At 47.7% G+C, this 22201-nt stretch overlaps 1 protein-coding gene across 3 annotated transcripts in view; it reads left to right on the forward strand.

Moving 5' to 3' along the window:
• The window catches only part of PRICKLE2 (prickle planar cell polarity protein 2), a 166975-nt gene extending 149207 nt beyond the window's left edge, over positions 1–17768 (forward strand). For all 3 annotated transcript variants that reach the window (XM_080671510.1, XM_080671509.1, XM_080671511.1), the window contains exon 8: positions 11780–17768. In XM_080671510.1, coding sequence (XP_080527636.1) covers positions 11780–12654 — 875 coding nt within the window. In that variant the 3' untranslated portion in view covers positions 12655–17768. The remainder of the gene's footprint in view (positions 1–11779) is intronic.
• Positions 17769–22201: the final 4433 nt, after the last annotated feature.

Here is a 22201-nt window from a genome sequence, read left to right on the forward strand (position 1 = left end):
TCAAGCCATCATAAGTCGGGGGCTAGACTTTTCCCATACTCTGATAAACACAGTTTATAGGAAATATACAATCTGTGGAATTTAACAAATGAAAATTAAAGATTTGACTAAGGTGAAAGGCGAGGGCCCTGTCTGGTGGGGCCAGGACCAGGGTCAGGCCACCACCATGGGTACATAATTGAAAGGGGTGCCAAAAAACCCATTAACCAAGATAAGCAATATTTCAATGCAGTATTTTAAGAAGCAAAATTCATGCCAAAATCTATGTTTAACAAAATGTCAAATTTGTAAATAAAGTCAGGGTCAGTATTATTGATTATCCTCTTTTGTGTAAGGCTCCAGTCTTGCTGGGTGTGGCCCTGGCACAGTGACAGGGACAGACATGGTAAGCAGATACGTTCAGATTCTATTAGGAATCAATGTTAAGCCAGTATTCCCCAAAAATGTGTCCTTCTGAGTCAGGGTGGATCTGGGTGGGGATGTGGTGCTATTGTCAAAACATGGGAAACAGAGCATGTTCTCTTCCTGGAAATTCCTGCTGTGCCGAAGCAATGGAAGGTTTTGGAATGTCCTTCAGCAGTTGCCAAACTTCCTTGCCTACAGAATTATTTTCACATGATTCAGGGGGAATTTGGAGACTTTCCTTACCTCCCAGGCTGGTCCCAATGGGGTTCAGGGTGGGAGGAGAAAGCGATCGCCTTTGGAGGATGCTGGATGCTCAGCTCCTCCCAGCCTAGCAGCTGCTCCTCCATCTGTGTGGACCGTGCACCTGGCCGAGCCCACGCTGCCTCAGGAAGGCAGGTGAAGGACACAGCCGGCTGGGGCAGGAAACAGAGCTGGGAGCAAGTCTCTGTAGCCAGGGTCAATGCCTGTGCTTTCCAAGAACCCAAGTCTCAGCTTTGCTGGTCCCTTGTCAGAAGCAGGGGATAGGTTGGTGGCAGTTCTGGTGACGAGACAAGAAGGAGAGAGCAGGATGGACAGGGCCACACTTCCTTCGCTCTTTCTAAGGTTTTCTGGCTCCTGGGACGAGGTCTGGGGCTGGTGCAAGCCCAGATACAGTCCCCTGGGTGGTCTCTGTGATCACAACTTCCTGGATGCGATCATGAGAAACAAGTGATTCCTTTGTGGTCTTTGGGCCAGCAACATCAGCATCTCCTGGGCGCTGTTAGAAATACAGAGGCCAGGCCCACCCCGAGGCCTTTGCCCTGTCCTCTGGTCCCTGACTGCCAGCACTCCGCCGCCTCCTTTCCCTCCTGCTCACAGCACCACAGGAGCAGCAGAGCGCTGACAGAGCTGCTGTGCAACCTTGCAGTCCTTCCCGCTCTCTTCCCCCCTCTAAAAGTTGCATAGAATGCCTAGTAATATATATGAGGCCACACAGCAAAATGTTCAAAGGTGACGAACATGGTGAAGGACACTAACATGGCACCTGACCTCACTGTGCCAGCACCATCTGAACGCTGTGCGTTAACCCAACAGACGCTCAATCACCAGCACCCTAATGAGCTGGTTCCACAATCTCCGCTTTGCAGATGAGGGTGCTGGGGCATGCGCAGCTCGGCCTTGTCAGGAGGCACAGCTGTCAGGCAGGGCTGGAGGATGAGCTGCACAGCCTCACCTCTGTGCTGTCCCAGCTGCTTCATTCATCCTGCCTGCAGGCGTCTTTGGGACACTCTCAAACCCACTCGGCCTAGAGCCAGTGGTCGGCAAACTCATTAGTCAGCAGAGCCAAATATCAACAGTACAACGATTGAAATTTCTTTTGAGAGCCAAATTTTTTAAACTTAAACTTTTTCTAATGCCACTTCTTCAAAATAGACTCGCCCAGGCCATGGTATTTTGTGGAAGAGCCACACTCAAGGGGCCAAAGAGCCGCATGTTTGCCGACCACGGGCCTAGACAGCTTCCCTCTGGCTCCCACTCCCTTCCCGGCCCTCCTCCCTGCCTCTCTCCTGCTCACTCTCAGAGCACAGGAACTTTCTCTTTCTCTAGGCTCCTCCGCATCCTTTAGGTCTCACCCTGATGATCAGCAACGCGGTTCTTTGCCAGCTCTGTGCCAAGGTAGAGCCAGTCTCACACTCTCTCTAAGCCCTGTTTCCCCCACCTCGTGACTACTGTCCCTACAGCTGTGTCTGCACTGACCTGGCCACGTCTTCCCTGCGCAGCGCTGTGCCCTGTGGGGTGTTCCCGGAGGCCACAGAGCCTGGCCATGGCAGGGCTGCGTCAAACTCTTTGAAGAAGCCAAGTTGGTGTAGGGCCTGGCTGCCCCCTCAACCCCTGGGAGCCATTTAGCAAAGTTTCCTGAGCGAAGATTCGGGCGTCTGCCGTGGACTCGGGAAAGCCGCGTGGAGTGGGTGTGCGCCCCGGACAGCCAGACAGGCAGGCTTCGGTGGCTGGAGTTTTTGCGCATCCTTTCAGTGAGAGGTAGGCTGTGTGGCACCAGAGCCACAGCACCCCCTCCCTCGGAGGGAGCAGTCGCTAAAATTGACCCGTCTGTTTCTACAAGTGTTGCGTCCTGGTTTGTCCCTTCGCTCCCTTTCATACTGCGTCTTTGTTGGGGTCACCATTTACCAGGAAGTTGATGGAATGAGCAATTCAGTTATAGAAGGTGGGAGACCGCCAGACCGATCGGAGTTTTGGCCTCGACCAGGTTCGTCCTGGTAATTGTAGGGGGTCAGTAGAGAAGCGATTTTAGTCGTGGTTTAAAGGCGAGTCCTTAGACCAAATGCTGCTAGAACACAGCGTCTTAGGGTCAGGAACCCAGAATCAGCTGTGGCCCTAGGAACCAGCTCCTTAGGAAGACTTTGATCTTCCGTTTGGGCCAGTCTCCTGCAGTGGGCGGGGCGGGAAATGCTCCCCTAAGGGGGGAGGTGGGCGGAGCCTGGGGGTGGGGCTCAAGCAGAAGCACCCACACTCCCCAGCCCTCCCAGCCCTTCCAGCCAGAGCCCTCAGCAGCTGCTGACTGAAGGAAGCTGCTGCCAGCCCTCTTCCCGGGACCACAGGAGCAGAGGGCAGTCCTGTGACTACGCGTGCGACCACATGGTCACATGGGACCCTGGACGGGCTGGACACTAGAGCTGAGAAGTAGGGAAGATGCACCCAGGGCTAGAGACTTAAAGCTCCGCTGTGGGAGAGAAGTCAGGCGGCGCAGGCCTCCGCCAGAAAGCTCTCCGAGCTCACCGAGCTCACCGAGGGGAGAGCAGGCTGTGGGTGGGTTTGTGAGGGGAGTTGAGGAGAAAACCCCCGATTTTGGAGACATAGCACCCCCAACAGTGGAGCATGCTCATCCTTCACTAGAGAGGCGCACCACCCTGTCCGAACTAGGCCAGGTGGTGTTTGCGGGATGGGGTGGGGCGCAGCCCTCAGCCTGGCTCAGCAGCAGCCCCAGCATCCATCTGCTCAGCGGTGGCTCTTGCCCCCCAAGGACATTTGGCAATGTCTCAGGACATTTGAGTTATCACAATTACAGAGCGTGCTACTATGTATAGTGGGTGAGGCCAGGGATGCTAACCATCCTACACAGCCCAGGGCAGCCCACAGAGAATCATCCTGCCCCGATGCCAGTAGTGCTGAGGCTGAGAGCCCTGAGTTAGTGGCTGAGGGTATGAGGCTGTGGTCTCCAGGAGCAGAAGCACCTTTTTTCCTCGAGCTCTGTCATCGACCCAGGTTCCTCCAGCCCCGAGGGCATTGCAAGCTGCTGAGGATGTTTGTCACTCACTGCACTGGTCCACAGGCCGCGCTTGAGTAGCAAGAGCTTAGCGTGTGGTCATAATTGCCCCCTTCCTTTCCTTCTCCCTCATTCTCTTTCCACCCCCACCCCCAGCCTTCCCTGTCATACTCTGTTTGAACGATTCCATGCCCTGTCACCAAAGAACATGTGGTGGTTAAACTCCACTGCCCAGATGACAGCTGCTCTCCAGCTGTTGCCAATTTGGAATTCAGGGTGCTGATCATATCAATTGACTTAATTGGAAAAAGGATCCCAAGGGACTTGATCAAAGTGCCCCCACACACTTAAGAAAGCTAGTACCTCAAAGGCATGTTTGGCTTGACCTGGGACACTCCCACAGCATAGAGGTCACGGCTTTGGGTATGCCCACGCTTCACAGACATTCCTGTTCTAAAGCAGAGGTTGACTGTTCCTAGAAAGGACCAGATGGCAAATATCTGACACTTTGCAGCTCAGACCGTCTGTGTCACAACTACTCACTTCGGCGCTGTATCAAGGAGGCAGCCACAGGCAGTGTGCAAATGAATAGATGTAGTTTACTTGTGCTCCAATAAAACTTTATTTACAAAAGCAACTAAGGAGCTGGACTTGATCCATGAGCCATATTTTGCAGTACCCTATTCTGAACAGTTCCTGTTTATCCACTCTCTGCTTCAGCCCCAAAAAACAAAGCCACATAGGGAACCCTTACTGGAAGGAGTGGAATCCTCAGCCTGAGTAGTAAATGTCTAGAGGACAGAGGTGAGTAGGTACCATTTCTCTTACTGCACAGAAAGGTGAGTGTGTCTTTTAAGTTGGCAGAAAATCAGCTCTGGCTTCCTATGCCTGTTGTTTTTTTATTCTTAATGTTTTTGGAGGAGTTGAAGTGGAATAAATAAATAAGACACAGAAAGGTGTACCTTTAAGTCTGTGCGTTCTTCTCTCGAGCCTTGGGCTCCTGGCTTCTGCTCTTAGAACAAATCGGGGGAGGGGACACGGCACAGATTGCCTTTCTCTTCCCTCAGACCACAGCATCCTTGGAAAGCCTTGATTTTTCTTGCTGTCCTGGCTTCTGTGAGACCTGTGTGCAGGGAGGGGACACTGTTGGACAGCAGTACTGCTGTTGCTACATGCCCTGGCCGCACGTCGCTGCTGTCAGTTTAACCACAGAGGCACAGGCTGAGTGCAGTACTGACCTCTCCTTGTTGGCCAAGGCCTGTGGCCTCTACAGGGTCTGGACATTTGTGTAGTTTTTGGCCACACTGACCCTGGGATAAGGGTGAATCAAATCTAGGCCTTCGCTCCACAGTTTTCATCGAGCACCTCTCACAAAGCCCGGCATTATTTGGAGAGAAAAAAACCCTCTTTGTCTATTAATAGGACAGAGTTCCACTTGAGAGGAGAGCGACCTGGCATCTGTGCTCATGCTGCGGGGGATCTTCTGCCGGGACCCCGATGAGGTGGTCAGACTGTGGGATGCAGCCAGTGCTCTCTGGAGAACTGTGTTCACAGTCTCCAGGTCCCCTCCAGCCCTGTGCTCCTGCACACATACACGCTCGCGCACACACACATCATGGCTCAGGCAGCAGGGAAGGAGAAGTGCATTTATTGCAGGATCGCAGAGTGGCATTTGGGAGCCCCAGTTGGTTGGACTCTATTGATTTGCAGCGTTTTGACAAATGGAATAAAGAGTTGAGTTTCATCTGGGTAGAAGAATAATCCCAACTGCAGTTTGGAGGCACAAATTATTTTAACAGTGGTTCATTAATAGTGAACATTGCCATGTGTGGGGGCCTGTGTGGGTCGTGTTTCTCAGATTCATTCATTCCTGTCATCGTGCATTCATCAAGTATTTGGTGTAAAATTCTGGGGACATGCTGTCTTTTACTGGGGACTTTTAGGCCCCGCACACTTCCTTCCTGCATATTGAATCCAGGTCCTGGGATGGGGGCTAGCAAGCAGGAGCCAGCCCCTGCTCCCTTGTGGCTTATAGACTAGCTAAGTAGATGGAAAGGAAATAAAAACTATACAAATGTATTACAGCTGTGATGGGTCTTAAAAAGGAAAGGCACATATTTCCTCATCTAATAACCGTGACAGTTTTCAATCTCCGATGTTGTGCCCATTTTACAGATGCATCTCAAGAGGTTCAAAAGCTGCCCGAGTCACCTAGCCAGGAAGTGGCTCTCTCTCCACTTCTGCTCAGAGTGAGAGAGGAAGGGGGTATTTATCAAAGTGAGGTGTGAACTGTGATACTACAGTTCCATCTTGGGGACGTGGCAACTGCTCATTTAAACAGACCTCACGAGCTTTGATTAATTAGACAAAACATTTTTTGTAGATGGAGGAGCTAATTTTAAATCACGTGTTCTTCAACTTTAAAATTGGAGAAGCCCCAGATGGTGGGCCCTGTGATGAACCTCTGGCGACAATGAGATTGACAGGTGTGGCGGTGGTGTTTTTGTTCCTCTCGGTTGGCGCCCCACCATCTGAATCACAATCCATTGTTCTTCGGGTCTGGTCCACTCCAGGTCATGGGGCAGTGGCTTCTTCCTGGTGGTAGGTAGTGTGGGGATTCATTGATCTCAACTCCACAAATATTTCCTGAGCACCAGTGGGGTGCCTGTCAGTGCTGCTGCCAGGAGAGTACAGTGAACAGGAGAAAAAGACCCCTTTCCCACAGGCATTCATTCAGCTACAAACATACACACACACTGAGGAAAGTAAGTCAGGATGGGGGCCTTCTGAAAGGTCAGGTACTGCAGCAAGACTGGTTGGTGGGGAACAACCTTACTCCTTTAGAAAGAGCGAGCTCAGCAGGCACCATGGAAGAGGTGACATTTACCTGAGGCCCTTGATTAGAGGAAGTCAGCTTTGCCAAAGGGAGAGTTCTCCAAAGGGGCTGGAGTGGGCTTGCAGGTGCACTGGAGGAGGAGGGAGAGTATAAGTGAGGCGGAACAGGGGGCGCAGGAGCACCATTTAGCCAGTGGTTGTGGGGAGACAGAGGGCCTTGCATTCCGCATAAGGACTCTGGGTTTTGCCACAGAGCCATCCTGTTGAGAAGCAAGTATACAATTATTGCTCATCTGTAGGCCATTTTAATCATGCCCTGCGTGGAAGAAGCCCCTGGAAAAAATTCTGAGTGAATAAATGAGAACAGACAGACCAGGTAGCATTTCTAATCCCACCACTGCTGGGGGAAGAGCTTAGGTGTAGGTAACACTGAATGGGCCCTGGCCTTGCGCACGAGCCCCCCTGCTCTTCCATAGCAGGTGTATTAAGGGCATCCTGAAGTCCCAGGACACAGGCCCATAGACGGGAAGACTACACCCTCCAGTGGAACTGACGCTGCCTGTCTTCACTGTTACCTCCTCAGTGTGATCTGAATCTCTGCACACACAGGATGTTCTCACAAGTGCTTGACTCCAGCACGTATAAAAGACGGGTTCAGGAGAGCAGCATGTCTGGGAAAGTATAGTATTTGCTAGATTGTTAATGCTGACCCTAATTCCACTCCAGGGCGTGAGTAGACAGCTGGGCAAAGATCAGTGTGTCTACCTGTATAGCTTTTGCTCCTACATGTGATCTTTGAAGATTTTCCCTCCTTACTGAAGTTGATCCACTCACAGAACTCATTATCATCTCAGGCTTCTCCCTCTTCTCTCCGCCTTCAGATGGGGAAGGTTCTGGGAGTGATGATGATGTGTACGTCAGAGCTAAGCAGCTGGGAAAGCAGGAGTTGGCGGACTCAACTCCTCTTGCCCTGACAGTTACCCCAGTAATGAAATAAAAAAATAGATGGATGACTGGACGGTGTGTTGGTCAGAATACTTTCTTTCTTAAAATATATTTTATTGATTTCAGACAGAGAGATAGAAACACCAATGATGAGAGAGAAACTTGGATCAGCTGCCTCTTGCATGCCCCCTACTGGGTGATTGAGCCTGCAGCCCGGGCATGTGCTCTAACCAGGAATGGAACCGTGACCTCCTGGTTCCTGGGTTGACACTCAACCTCTGAGCCACACTGGCTGGGCCAGAATACTTTATTAATAGGCATATCCTACATTTAAATTTGGCTCTTTAATGAGAGTATTGCTTTAAGTATAACTTACATAAGGTAAGGTGAACAAGTGTTAAAATTACACCTCAAAAATTTTTACATATGCCTGTCCTTTTATAACCACCACCCACATCTAGATACAGAACATTTTCAGTGCCCTTGGGCTTCCCCTTATCCCCCTCCCACTATTCTGACCTCTGTCACCATAGATAGCCCTAGCCCAGTGGTCAGTAAACTGCGGCTTGCAAGCCACATGCGGCTCTTTGGCCCCTTGAGTGTGGCTCTTCCACAAAATACCATGGCCTGGGCGAGTCTGAAGAAGTGGCATTAGAAGAAGTTTAAGTTTAAAAAATTTGGCTCTCAAAAGAAATTTCAATCGTTGTACTGTTGATATTTGGCTCTGTTGACTAATGAGTTTGCCGACCACTGCCCTAGCCTGTTCTTGAACTTCATATAAATGGAATCATACACTGTGTTCTCTTTTTTTGTCTCAATTCCTGTGGGATTCATCAATGTTGGTGGGTGTAGTCATTCATTCTATTGATGTGTAGTATCATCTAGTGTCATGGTTTCTCAGCTGTGGCATTACTGACATTGTGAGATGGATAATTCTTGTGGGGACTGCCCTGTGCAGTGTAGGGTATTTAGCAGCATCTACCCACTAGGGGCAAGTAGTACCTCCTAAGCCCCATAATTTCCCCTGGAATTGAAGACCACTGTGGAAACTTTTTATTTGAAAACTAGAGACTCAGTGCATGAAAACTAGGGGTCCGGCCACCCACCCCAATCGAGGCTGGGCTGGCCAGTGGGAGGGGCCACCAGAGATTGGCTGGCTGGCTCTGCCCCCGATAGGGCCGGTTGGCTGGCCGCAGTGCGCGTTATAGTGACCGGTCATTCTGGTTGTTCAGGTTGCTTGGCTTTTATATATGTAGATAGATAATTTCGAACTTAGTGAAAAGTTGAAAAAATTGAACAAATAATAGTCACAGTGTATTCTTTACCTAGATTCACCTATTGTTAATACTTCGCCCCATTTAAAAAATCATTTTCTCTCTCTTAACTGCACACAATTTATTTCTGAACCGTTTGAGAGCAAGTTGCATTCACCTTGGCCATTTGCCACTGTGACTTCCATGTGTATTTCCCAAGAATAAGGATTATCTCCAACACTATCATAATTATCAACTAACCACAATTAGTGTACCACAATACACTTATCAATTTCCATGTCCCAGTTTTTGTCAGTTGATAACAGTCATCCTTTATAGCATATATTTTTGCTGCAGAACAGGTTCCAGTCCAGGCTCAGGCATTGTCTGCCATGGTTCCTTAGTACCCTTTGGTCTAGAAAACCTTTCTTAGTCTTTCTGATACTGAATTTTGTAAAGAATACAATCTATTTTCTTATTAGAACATTCCTCCTTTGGATGTTTGTCTAATCATACTTCTGAATTCATCCAAGATATGTATTCTTGACTGGAAGACTGCATAAGTCATAGTGTGTCCCTCTTAGAACATCCTACTCAGAGGTGCATGAAGTCCAGTTGCACCTTGTCGGTGATGTTAAGTTTGATCTCCACTGTATAGTTACTAAAGTTCCCCTTACAGATAATAAGCAATGGGAGGAGGGACACTTACTAACATGGAAATAATCTGCCACCCCCCTCAGATTTATCCCCAAAATTTAGCATACATTGACTCTTGCATGAACCAGTCTTTACAGGGGATGGTTACAAACCCAGCACTCCCTCTGAGCATTCTATATACAAGAGCCCACTCCTTCCCCCTTTTATTTATTGACTAGAGGCCCATTGCATGAAGATATTCGTGCAATAGGCCTTCCTGCCCTTGGCTTCCAGCACCGGTTTTCCTCTGGCACCCGGGACCCAGGCCTTCGCTCTGGCTGGAGTCTGCCATCTTCGTCTTCGCTGCAGACTCTGAAGTCTGCAGTCTTCATCTTCGCTGCGCCCGAGTGCCGCTTCTGTAGATCCGTTTGCCCCCCACCCTCCCTCTCATAGCAGGCGTCCTGCCCCACCTGGCCACTCCACACCTGGAGCAGCTGGGTGGCTGCCATCTTTCTCCTTCTAATTTGCATATTCCTTCCTGATTGGCTGGTGGGCGTAGTAGAGTGATGGTCAATTTGCATATCTCTTTCATTAGTGTTGATGCTTTTATCTGTTGTCAGTATGGACTCATGAATTCCTGTTTTTTCAGTGGTTTATAAGTCATTACTGTTTTAAATATTATAATGCTCAAATTGCTCAACTTTGGCTAGTGGGAAGCCCTTGAAGTGGGCCTGTGTTCTTCTGACAAACTCCCATCGCTTTTTATTGCTAACACTTTCTTACTTTTTGGCATAACATGATGTTCCAGACTCATCTCTTACCTTCCCTTCTCCTGTCCTAGAATTGGCCATTTCTTTTAATGGGAAGGCTAGAAAGTACCACAATTTATCCTTATCCTGTTAATGAAAAATTGAGTTGTTTCTTGTTCTGGGCTATTCTAAAGAAAGCTTCTCTGAATACCCTTGTGCATTTTTTGGACCAATGAATGGATATATAATCAGAAGTGGTGATGGAAAGTCATAGAATCTCATATAACCAACAGAAATTAGTAAGTCCATAAAAAAAGGACACATTCAAAGCAGCCTTTTCACACTGTGTGTGTGTGTGTGTGTGTGTGTGTGTGCTTAGCTTTAGTAGATATTGATAAGCAGTTTTTCAAAGTGCTCATAATATTCATTTACCAGGGGAGCAGAAGCAAGTTGTGGGGCCCAGCAAGTGGGGAGGAGTAATCATGGTAGGGTCATAATGGGCCTTAGCAATCCAGACAGGTTGTCTGCGACCAGAAAAGGCAAAATTGCTGATCCTTTCAATAGATGGATAACGAGCCCAGCCGGTGTGGCTCAATGGTTGAGCCTCGACCTATGAACCAGGAGGTCATGGTTCGATTCCTGGTCAGGGCACATTCCCAGGATGTGGGCTTGATCCACAGTAGGGAGTGTGCAGGAGGCAGCCGATCAATGATTCCCTCTCAGCATTGATGTTTCTATCTCTCTCTCCCTCTCTGAATTCAATAAAAATATATATATTTAAAAAATAGATAACGAGCGAGAAATGATGGGATTTTTCCACTTGGTCCATTCTTAAGTTTCTCTTTAGATTGCTGCTTTATGATGGGCAGAATGGAAGGGAGTGAAGTCAGGAATCTCCTGTGACCTTCAAAATGGTTTCTATGTCAGTAATACCAGCCACAGCACTTAGGGAAGGCAGGTCCACTGCTAGGGGCTCCTGCTGTTAGAAAGCGGTAGGGTCACTGCTTTGTTTAAAAAGTGCCTCCCAGGGGAAGGACTGTCCCGAGTTCTACTCACATCTTCGGGTTGCTGGGCGGGAGGGGGCGGGGGGAAAGAACCTGGAGCACTCATTTACTAAACAGTCTGGGGCAGTGCATGTCCCTCTGTCTACACCCAGGGAGGCGTTTCGTTTTCCAGACATTTGAGGGACATCAGACAGATCAGGGAACTGCTGGAAGCTGACAGGGGACTGAACTGGCCCGGCATCACGGGACTAGATTCCAGGCTCAGTTTTGCCAGGAAGTGCGTGGGCATGGCCCGCCTCTAAAGTGTCCTGGTCCAAAATACCCGCCCTAGGTGGCTGTCGTGACCACTGGACTCACAGAGGCCCTGGAAGCGCTTTGGAGAGTGAAACTCTAAATGGAGCAGCATTGTACACAAGATGCCCAGGGGGCTCCTGGTAGCTTTGATGAGCCTCTGCAGGAATTAACGAGTCAAGCGTGTCTGCGGATGCATCTCAGCCGGGGTCGGTGGGCAGTGCCCATGGTGGGAGGGGAGAGCCCTCCCGCACCCTTTCCCAGCAGCCTCTGTGTGTGTCCACTGCACAGCCACACGCAGCGACCCTGAGTGATGAGCACTCAGATGCCCCACAGTGACAGTGGCCCCCATTCCCGTCCCTCTGTATTAACCTCCAGGGCCCTGTCCTCTTCCCGCAGGCCTCTCCGCGGATGGCGGCGCCAAGCGCCAGGAGCACCTGTCGCGGTTCTCCATGCCCGACCTCAGCAAGGACTCCGGCATGAACGTGTCGGAGAAGCTGAGCACCATGGGCACGCTCAACTCGTCCGTGCAGTTCCGCAGCGCAGAGTCGGTGCGCAGCCTGCTGTCGGCCCAGCAGTACCAGGACATGGAGGGTGGCCTGCACCAGCTCGGCACCCCCCTCGGCTACCGGGACCGGCAAGCCCGCGGCCGGATGCACCAGAGCTTCGACTTCGACCCCGGCGTGGCGGGCAGCAAGCTGCCGGGGCCTGAGGGCGCGAGGATCCAGCCCATGAGCGAACGCACGCGGAGGCGGAGCGCGTCCCGCGACGATCCCCGCCACTTCCGACCCCACCGGTCGCGGAGGTCGCGCCGCTCGCGCTCCGACAACGCCCTGCACCTGGCCAGCGAGCGCGAGGCCGTCTCCCGCCTGAAGGAGAGGCCGCCGCTCCGGGCCCGGGAGGACTACGACCAGTTCCTGCGCCAGCGCAGCTTCCAGGAGAGCCTGGGCCAGGGCTCCCGCAGGGACCTGTATGGCCAGTGCCCCCGGACTGTGTCGGACCTGGCCTTGCAGAACGCCTTTGGGGAGCGATGGGGACCCTACTTCGCTGAGTATGACTGGTGTTCCACCTGCTCCTCCTCCTCCGAGTCTGACAATGAGGGCTACTTCCTGGGGGAGCCCATCCCCCAGCCCGCCCGCCTGCGCTACGTCACTAGCGATGAGCTTCTGCACAAATACAGCTCCTACGGCCTCCCCAAGTCGTCCACGCTAGGCGGCAGGGGACAGCTGCACAGCAGGAAAAGACAGAAGAGCAAGAACTGTATCATTTCTTAATCTGATCGGGGCCAGGGGGTCGGGGAAGATGGGAGCTAAGAATGTAAATTCAGAAACTTGCACTGTTTTTTCTTTGAAAGCGCTTTTCGGGTGGTTACTGGGGGAGAAGACGGGGCGTGCTCTCAGTGGATGAAGGCAAGGTTACAGGTTGACTCGGTTGGTAGTCACAGTTCTTGGCATGTTAACTATTATTTGCACATTTCACTTTGGAAACGCTATAGACTGCGTGGCGGCCGGGGTTGGTCGCCTCGGTGTGTGCAGTTGCCACTCATAAGATGGCAAATTGCTTCCTGCTCGCTTGTATCCTCTCTGGTTCTCTTCCTTTTAGGACCCTTTTTCCAGTAAGTAATTTGTTTATTAGCCAGGACCCAAGACTAAGTTATTTACATGTCCATTGTAAATGCAATGTAAATGAGAGTTCTGATAAAATATTTTTGTATTTTGTAATATCAAAGGAATTTCTATATGGTAGACTCAGTGAAACCCGCATGCCATCCGCATTGTCTTTGTGTAGTATTCAGAGTGGCCAGGACCACCACCTTTTTCTTTTTTCTATACAAATTTGTTACATGTCAGTGAGACTTTTTTCAAAGGAGTTTATTCAATTTGGCTTTTTGTGGCGAAAAAAAACAATTATTCTATCCAAAGCATTTTACGCTCTAGTCCATCTTAAGGAGCCATCCTTAAGTCCACTCCCACCCTCAGTAGAATGTATTCTCTACGAAGTGGTAGTCATTTTTTTAATAGTGAACATAACCTTTGCCCATTAGAGAAACCAATCAGTGTCAGTCAAGTTCCGAGAGAAACACCATCCCTGCTGGGAACCTTGAAGCTGCTCACGATTGATCTCTTTCTTGGGGAAAATACAGTGACTGTGAGTGGTGCTGTTGTGTGACGTTAGCATGATGTTGTTTTGAATGTGGCATTATTTTCTGGTGCTCATGTTTCCTGGATTGTATTATCCGCTTTCCTTTGCCAAGGCAGACGGAACAGCTGCCTTAGCCTGACAACCGGTTGTCCTCAGTGCAAATGAACTTGGGCCTTAGAACTTAGGGGCAGACAGGTTCTGATGGGGCTCTGGGAGAGACGGTGTGTCCTAGATTGTGTGTCATGCGTGGAGAAGGAATGAGGTGATCAGAAAGCAGGGCGAGGGTAGAACTGACGGAGAATAGGAAGGAAGGCCAAGGCGAAGAAGAACTTCTGGAAATGAAGTAGAGGAATGGTGACGGCCAGCTTGATGAGCCCCCAGTGCTTGAGGAAATAATTCTGTTTAACACCCTCCCTATCCAGAGTATCTGGGTCACCCAGGAAGGTTGAGCTGCTCAGGAGGCATCAGTGTAAAGGCCTTGAAAAGCAGATGTTGTTGAAAGGAGGATTTCCCTTGTGAACTTAGGGGACCATTGGTCAGACTGAAAATGGGCTCAAAAGTGAATTTGCTTCAAGAAGACATTTAACGGTTGTATTGTTTATAGTAAAATAAAACTCCCTACCTTGCTTCAGTTAAAAATGAAGCGCTTGCTTTCCCCCCCCCCCACCCCCACCTTCTCCTCCTCCCCTTAATGGATTGTGGCGGTTGAACTAACCGTCGCAGGACCCACCTTTAGTGAGACGTTATGTCAATGTGCTACACGGTATATCTCAGTGGCCCTCTGCCATGGTGAGGTGAGCGTGGTCTCTTTTCAATACAGTAGTTAATATTTTCTAGTATTTTTTATGGAGAGAATGTGAAACGTGGCTTTTCAGACCCCATGCCAAATGGGGCTGGGGAAAGGAAGGCTGTACGGGATGTCAAAATGGCGCTCCATTCAGGATATATTAAAATAATTTGCTTTTCAGGTATTAATATGACATTTGTCATTGTCACTGATTTTTTTAAAAAGCAATACAAGTGTTGGTTGTGGCTGTTTTCCGCATGCTATCTTCATATCTAAATGCTTCCTTAAGTATCCGAGCCTCCGGAGAATTACTCTATTACGTTTGTATAGTAAGTTTGTAAACTGCTTGGCAAACTGATTTTAAGAAATAATGTGCAACATCACATGACTAAAGTGGCAGGTTTCTGGTAGAAATTGGGCAAGTCCAATTTGGATTTTCGAGTTCCTTGATCGATGAGAATAAAAAGGGGTTTTGGAAAAAGAGAAAAAGGAGATGACTTTGTGGCCCGGGACCCAGTGAAGGAAATTCTCCTGGTAAAGGTTGCCTTCTACCTCCGTCCTTCTCAGAGTACCTCTTGCATTTCCCAGGTGAGGCTTTACCCCATCAGCAGAAAGAAGAAGGTGGCCTAGAAACTGACACATAACTAGTGTCCAAAGGAATTGAAGGAATGAGCAATTTGCCATCTAGTTGCCCAGCGAGCACCCGGTGGCCGAACTGGTCAGAGCTTGATGTGCAGTAGATAGAAGCCTTGGGGTCAAACTGTCTGCAGGCGAGGTCCCCTCCATCGGCTCCAGCTGGCAGAGATCTTCCACACACATGCAGCGGGCACCTTCCAGAGAATGCCGTGGAGGATGGCTAAATCCCCACGATGATGGTAGGACCTCAGGTGAAGGCCCAGAGAGAGCAGGGTGTCGTTGTACTGGGAGTTCCACCTGTTGGTGACTACTTACATGCAACATCCCAGAATCCCACTCCCAAAAATTCTGTGCGTTCTTTTCTGAGGCAAGAGCTTAGGGTCCTTAGCTGATTCCTCCATCATAACTACTAGCTCTTCTTGGTCAAGTTGCCCTGTGAGTGAGGCCTGAACTCACCTCTTCTTAGATCATCATTTCATCTTCAATAGACTGTTTCTATCAAAGTAACCTTTTCCCAGTTTCCTCTCTGCTCTCATGCCTTAGGGTTTTGTTTGTTTGTTTGTTTTTCTACCTCTCCTCATATTAGTCCTCTTCTTGTGTTTAGGTTAACACCACAGCATTAGGGTACAGTTCATGTCCTGCTTGCTGCTCAATTCAGTGGCATCAGAACTGGCTCTTTCCCAAGAAGTGGAAGTCATTGACAGTGTCCTGAATGGCCCTGCCAATGCACCACCTGTGATACTGTGGACAGGTTTCTTAGCAGGCTGGTGGCATTGAGCGTGGCATTCAGGTACCCCTCCTGCTGTGTAGTTCTGGGATCTCTACCAAGAGTGAAGGTGAGTGAGCTGAGGGAAACCAGAACTGTGCTTTTTGGTTTGGCACATGTTCAAAGGTGGAGAATCCCTAATGCTGTTAGTTCAACAGCTTCTCTCCGTATTCATTTTGTGTTCTCCGGTCCTTCCTTTCCACCCTCAGTCAGTTCAGTGGCCGAGCAGTTTTGTACATCTACTACGGGACCTGAGGTAGCTCTTTCTCATTCTCCATTCTGTAGGATGCTCCTGCACTGCATCAAGACTCCATTTCTTTCTCCTGCAGCAGCTTCCTGCTTCTTGGGTCCCACTAGCAATGGTGGAGTTCAGGTGGGGCCAGTGATGGCATATACGTAGCAAATACTCTGCCACCTGGGCAGATATAATGAATGTATCACTGTGTGCTTTCTAGAGAACATGGATATACTGGTAGCCTCAAAAATCCGTGACACTCCAGCCAGCCAGAACCAGTTGGTCAGAATTGATCTTATTTGTCTAATAACAAAACTTATTTATGAAGTGACTCTTATTTGTCTTTTTACTCTGGGCTTCTTTACCATTGGGCAAAAACAGCCACTTAGGAGGCATCATTCATAAATAATTGTGAGAGTCCAATTCCCATGCTCCCAGATTGTGGATGCTAACAGGAGCTGACTTCTTTAGGCGAAATGAAGACAAATCTCTGGCTTTCTTTTCCCTTCTCGTGTTCTTGGACAAGTATTATAGTCAGCCCCTGTTCGTCCTCTTGCGGAGGTCAGATAAGAGTTCATCCTTGTCTTCATCTAATCCACCTTCTAACAAGAAATAATACAAATATTTAAATTCCAAGGAGAAGTGCTCTTTGTGTATTTCTAACAGAAACCAGATGCTAACACCTAAGAAGGAGAATCTATAAAAAGGGAAGTGGAAGATGGAACCAGCTAGCTGAATATTTCATGCCAGAAGAGTTGCTGTTAGCAACTGTTTAGCACCTTCAAGGCTTTGAAAGGGCTCTGGACAGCAGGTCTTCCCACTCACATGCAGCCGGGCGCCTTACAGAAGCATAGCATTCCAGGTGCAGCTCAGCCGAGCCGCCTCTGCCGATTTGGAAGGCAGTCCCATGCCCCCTTTGAGGTATATATACTTCTCTAAGCACTAGAGAAGTAGAAATAAAGAGAGTTTTGCCTTGCCTCCAGTGGTTGGTCCCTCTGGGACCCGGCAGATATGAACCCTTGATTGTCCGACCACTTGGAAGTAGTCACCATGGTTAGGATCAAGAAAGGATTTGATTCTTTTTCCATTTTCTCATAATAATAGCCCAGTCAACACAAGACTCATAAAACATGACTCACTGTTTTATAGGCTGACTTCCTGCTGACAAAACTAGCTTTCCTCAAGGGGAATACAAAGGAGGGAGAAGCTCCCACAGTGTCGGGAAAACATTTCTGTGATTCTGATATGATGAACCCATAGGAAAGGAAAAAAAAATGTCTATCCTGAGAGTTTTCTGAGACATCCCTTCACCCTACTGGGTATTTGGCCATTGATGTCCAATAGGTCACTGACCAAGCTTTAATAAATTTTTCGGGAAGAGTTACTCACCAGTAAGGTCTGTTCTCAAGCCTTTCTGATGATTTCCATATTTTCCCATAAAGCATTTTGGTTCTATTTATGGACCCTGACTTAACACTCTGTGGCCTACAAGTCCTCCATTTTCCTTAGCAAATTAGGACTTGGGCATTTTCCCTCTCCTAAACACATTCTTTCCCGCACAGGATTGCTTTGCCCATCTCCTGCTTTAATTCCAAGTACAAACGAAGCCTTGGAGGGCCTGAGGAGGTGAGGCAGGCCAGTGTGCTGTGTGTGAGCGTCGCGCTGTTTGTTAAGAAGGTCTACAGCGGGCCTTTGGTGCAGGCTCTGCCAGAGACTGTTGTGAACACTTTGCTTGAGATCCTGTACAATGGATATGCTGTTTTACTGATGTCTGTAATACATTTGTAAACTTCCAATAAAATTTGAATAAAAGAAATGTTGCCATTTCTCCCTCGCTTTCCAGATTTTTGAAACACTTTGCCTTTGAGCATCTCAACAGAAAAGAGAGAAACTGCACGTGTCCGGGATGAGATTCACTATGAAAGATGAGCCTATATTCATCAGAATGTCTCAACTTCAGCCTTTTTTTACTTTGGGGCCAGTTCTCTGTGGCAGAGGACTCTCCTGTGCTTTGTGGGATGTTTAATAACGTCTCTGACCTCTACCCACAGACACCAGTAGCACCCCTGAGTTGTAAGAACCAAAGTGTCTTCATACATCACACCTATTAGGATGATGACTAGTTAAAAAAAACCAACAGCTAGAAAATAGCAAGTGTGGGCGAGGATGTGAACAAAATGGGAACCCTCGCACACTTTGAGTGGGAATATAACATGGCACAGCCTCTGTGGAAAACACGGCGTTCCTCAACATTTTTAAATAGAATTACCATATCATCCAGCAATTCTACTTCTGGATATATACCCAAATAATTGAAAGCACAGCCTCAAAAAGATATTTGCACACCCATGTTCATATCAGCATTATTCACAATTAGCTAAAAAGATAGAAGCAAACTTAATAGCCATCAGTGGATGAATAGATAAATAAAATTTGATATATACATACAATGGATAAACCTTGAGGACATGAAGATACATGAATTAAGCCAGTCACAAAAAGACAAATACTGCATAATTCCATTTATATGAGGCACCTAGAATAGCCAAATTCATAGGAGATGTTGAATGGTGGTTGTCCAGGGCTGGATGGAGAGCCAAATGGGGAATTGTGTAATGGGTATAGAGTTTTTTTCAAGATAAAAGTTCTGAAAATTGCACAACAATGCGAATGTACTTAACACTATTGAACTGTACATTAAAATGATAAAATTATTTATGTTGTCTTAATTTTTAAATATGTTTTTATTGATTTCAGAGAGAGGAATGGAGAGTGAGAGAGAGCTAGAAACATCAGTGAGGTAGCACCTCACCTGCCAGAATGACTACCATCAATAAATCAACAGACTACATGTGCTGGCAAGGATGTGGAGAAAAGGGAACCCTCGTGCACTGCTGGTTGGAATGCAGACTGGTGCAGGCACTGTGGAAAACAGTATGGAGTTTCCTCAAAAATTAAAAAATGGAACTGCCATTTGACCCAGTGATCCCACTTCTAGGAATATATCCTAAGAAACCCGAAACACCAATCAGAAAAATTATATGTACCCCTAGTAGCATTATTTGCAATAGCTAAGATGAGCAAACAGCCCAAGTGCCCATCAGTAGATGAGTGGATTAAAAAAACACATATTTACATAGTGCAGTAGTCGGCAAACCGCAGCTCGCGAGCCGCAGTTTGCCGCTCTGTTGACTAATGAGTTTGCCGACCACTGACATAGTGGAATACTATGCAACTCTAAAAAAGAAGGATCTCTTATCCTTTGAGACAGCATGAAGGGGTCCATAGAGTATTATGCTAAGTGAAATAAGCCAGTCAGAGAAAGATAAGAATCACGTAATCTCACTTACATGTGGAATCTAATGAACAAAATAAACTGGCAACCAAAATAGATCCAGAGACATGGAAACATAGAGCAGACTGAATCTCAGAGGGAATCAGGGAAGCAGGGGGCAGGAAGAGATTAACCAAAAACTTTATATGCATATATGCATAATCCATGGACACAAACAATAGTGTGGTGAAGGCCTGTGTGTGTGTGGGGGGAGGCAGGAGCAGGACGAGGGGGTCAATGGGGGGATAAAAGGAACATCTGTAATACTTTCAACAATAAAAATAATTTTTTTAAAAAAGTTGTTTACATTCTACTTAGAGCTAGCATCTCAAAGGAAAGTTTCCACTACCCCCCAAAACCTATGACTCCAATTGGCCTCGTCTCAGTCAAGTAGTGTATTCAAAGAAACACCATTAGGGAACCAAAAATATTATAAATCTATATGTACTAAGTGTTTCAAATCTGTACTGTCTCAGGTGGAGGAAATAAGAGATCAACTGAAGGACTTATATGCATGCATATAAGAGTAACCAACGGATGCAAAACATTGGGGGGTGAGGGCATGGATGGGAGTGGGGTGGGGGGGTAATGATAAGATATGTACACATATAATACCTTAATAAAAAAAAAATCTGTACTGTCTCCAAGGAAATGCTAAAGGAGGAGATGAATTTTTTTTTTTTTTTAGAGAGAGGGGAAAAGAGGAGTGAGAGAGAGAGAGAAACATCAATGTGAGAGAAACTTCAATTGGTTGTCTCCAATATGCACCCTGACCAGGGATCGAACCTGCAACCTGGGCATGTGCCCTAATTGGGGATTGAACCTGCAACCTTTCAGTGTATAAGATGATACTCCAACCGAGCCACACTGGCCAAGGTGGGGGAGTTGAATTTTAATGCACAGCAAACATTGCTACCCCTCCCACTATTCTGCACATGATGCCAGCTTTCCCTCAAACTCTCTCCTACTCTCAACTTCCACCCCAAACATACCCAGTGTACAGACCTTATTCTGCCCCACTTTCCCTTCTCCCTCACCTGCTATTTATTATGCAAATCCAATCAGTCCAGTGGTCGGCAAACTGCGGCTCTGTTGACTAATGAGTTTGCCGACCACTGAGTTAGTCTGTGGGGTTTAGTTTTCACATCCGCTTCACCCGATGCCAAGACTGTACTGTGCTGTTTTTAACACTGGATGAATTTGTCTCCCAAGCTGCAGGTTCCATCCAAGTCTTTCCTCTGACTTTGTAGCCTGTGTGAATTCCGTTCAGCTGGCAGCCTCTTTCCAGGTAAGATGATGCCTCTGGGAAAGTCGTCGTGGTCAAGGTCCTGGTCAAGGTCCATGACCTTTGTGGTGGACCAGGTCTTAGGTCTGCCGCCTTCTATCTATCTTCAGCTAATTGTGTCTCAGACATATCCAGACAAGAACGTGCAAGCCACATCAATGGAAACCACTGCATGATGGGCATATGACAATGAATGGCATGGAATCCAACCAAATTGATCTTTCTGTTCATTCACCATGTCTCTCCCTTGCATCTGCCAGGGGTCCTCAAAATTTTTAAACAGGGGGCCAGTTCACTGTCCCTCAGACGGTTGGAGGGCCGGACTATAGTTTAAAAAAACTATGAACAAAATTCCTATGCGCACTGCGGGCCCGGGACGAGTCAGCTGCTAAGCAGGACAGGCAGCGGCACCCGGCAGGCCAGATAAATGTCCTCGGCGGGCCGCATATGGCCCGCGGGCCGTAGTTTGAGGACCCCTGGTAAGACCTTTGTACTTGCTGTTCCATGCACTTCAGACACTCAGCCTCCTGTCTATTCAGTTCCACCTGCCTGCTTCTCATTCTTCAGCTCTCAGCTGAGTCGTGCTTTCTCCAGTACGAAAAGTCTGCTCTCAGCAAGTTGGAAATAAGTGCCTCTGTCTTGGGCTCCATGGGATTCTACATCCCCCTACCACCAGCTTGTAAATGAGTTTCCTCCTGTTCCCCATTATAACCTGTTCTCCATGGGGCCCAGGATTCTGGCTGTCTTTCAGCACTGTTCAAAAAATATCTGAAAGGAATGTCAAAAGGGAGGTTCCTAAAACTCCTGGTTCAGTACAAAAAGAGTGACAGGGGAGAGTGGGCTTAGCCTTTCACGCCTTGGAGTGTTCTGGTTCCCTGCACACGCAGCCTTCCTTCTAACAGGAAGCTCTTTCCTCTGGATGATGAGTGGCTGCAAGGCAGAATTTCCCTCCAAGCTCCCTATTAGTGGCTGTGCCTGTGATCAAGTTTGCATTACTGCGTTTCCCCCAAATCGGTACTCTATCAAAAGCTCCAGCTAAGCATAATAGTGTTTTCCAATTTTAAGTAATAATGCCCTTGTACTCCATAATGAAGCTATCAACATTTCAAGTACTATCACCTATAAAATGCAAAAACAAAGTGAAGGGTTCATGCCACTGAATTATAATCAGATGATTTATGATAGAATGAACGAATCATCACTGGGAAGTGAAGGAGTAAAAATAAAATCAATGTCGATCTGGAAAATGCTACCCAGGAATAAACTTTTATTAGCAAGTGGAATAAATTATCATATTTCAACATGCTTCTTTCATGGGTGTAGTGCTAATTATACTAATGTTGTTTATTGGAGCATGTGCGTGAGCAAGCCAGGACAAAATCAGAGCACACTTAGCAGGCAATAGAACCCTACAGCTGAATTAGAAATAAATAGATGGTACGACACTTAATAAAAGCTCCACTGTAGAAGTAACACAAAGGAAAAAGTTGATGCTTGCTACCCAGTAATGAAAAGTAAATCTAGAAAAAGCAAATGTTTTTCTAACATTTTAGACTCAATTAATTATATTTATTATAACAGGAGCCCCATGGACAAAGGTTCATAAAGGCATACATTCAAAAGGCAGGGAATTCTA

The sequence above is a fragment of the Plecotus auritus genome (genome assembly GCF_963455305.1).
Source record: "Plecotus auritus genome assembly, chromosome: 6".
In the NCBI taxonomy this organism is placed as follows: Eukaryota; Metazoa; Chordata; class Mammalia; order Chiroptera; family Vespertilionidae; genus Plecotus; species Plecotus auritus.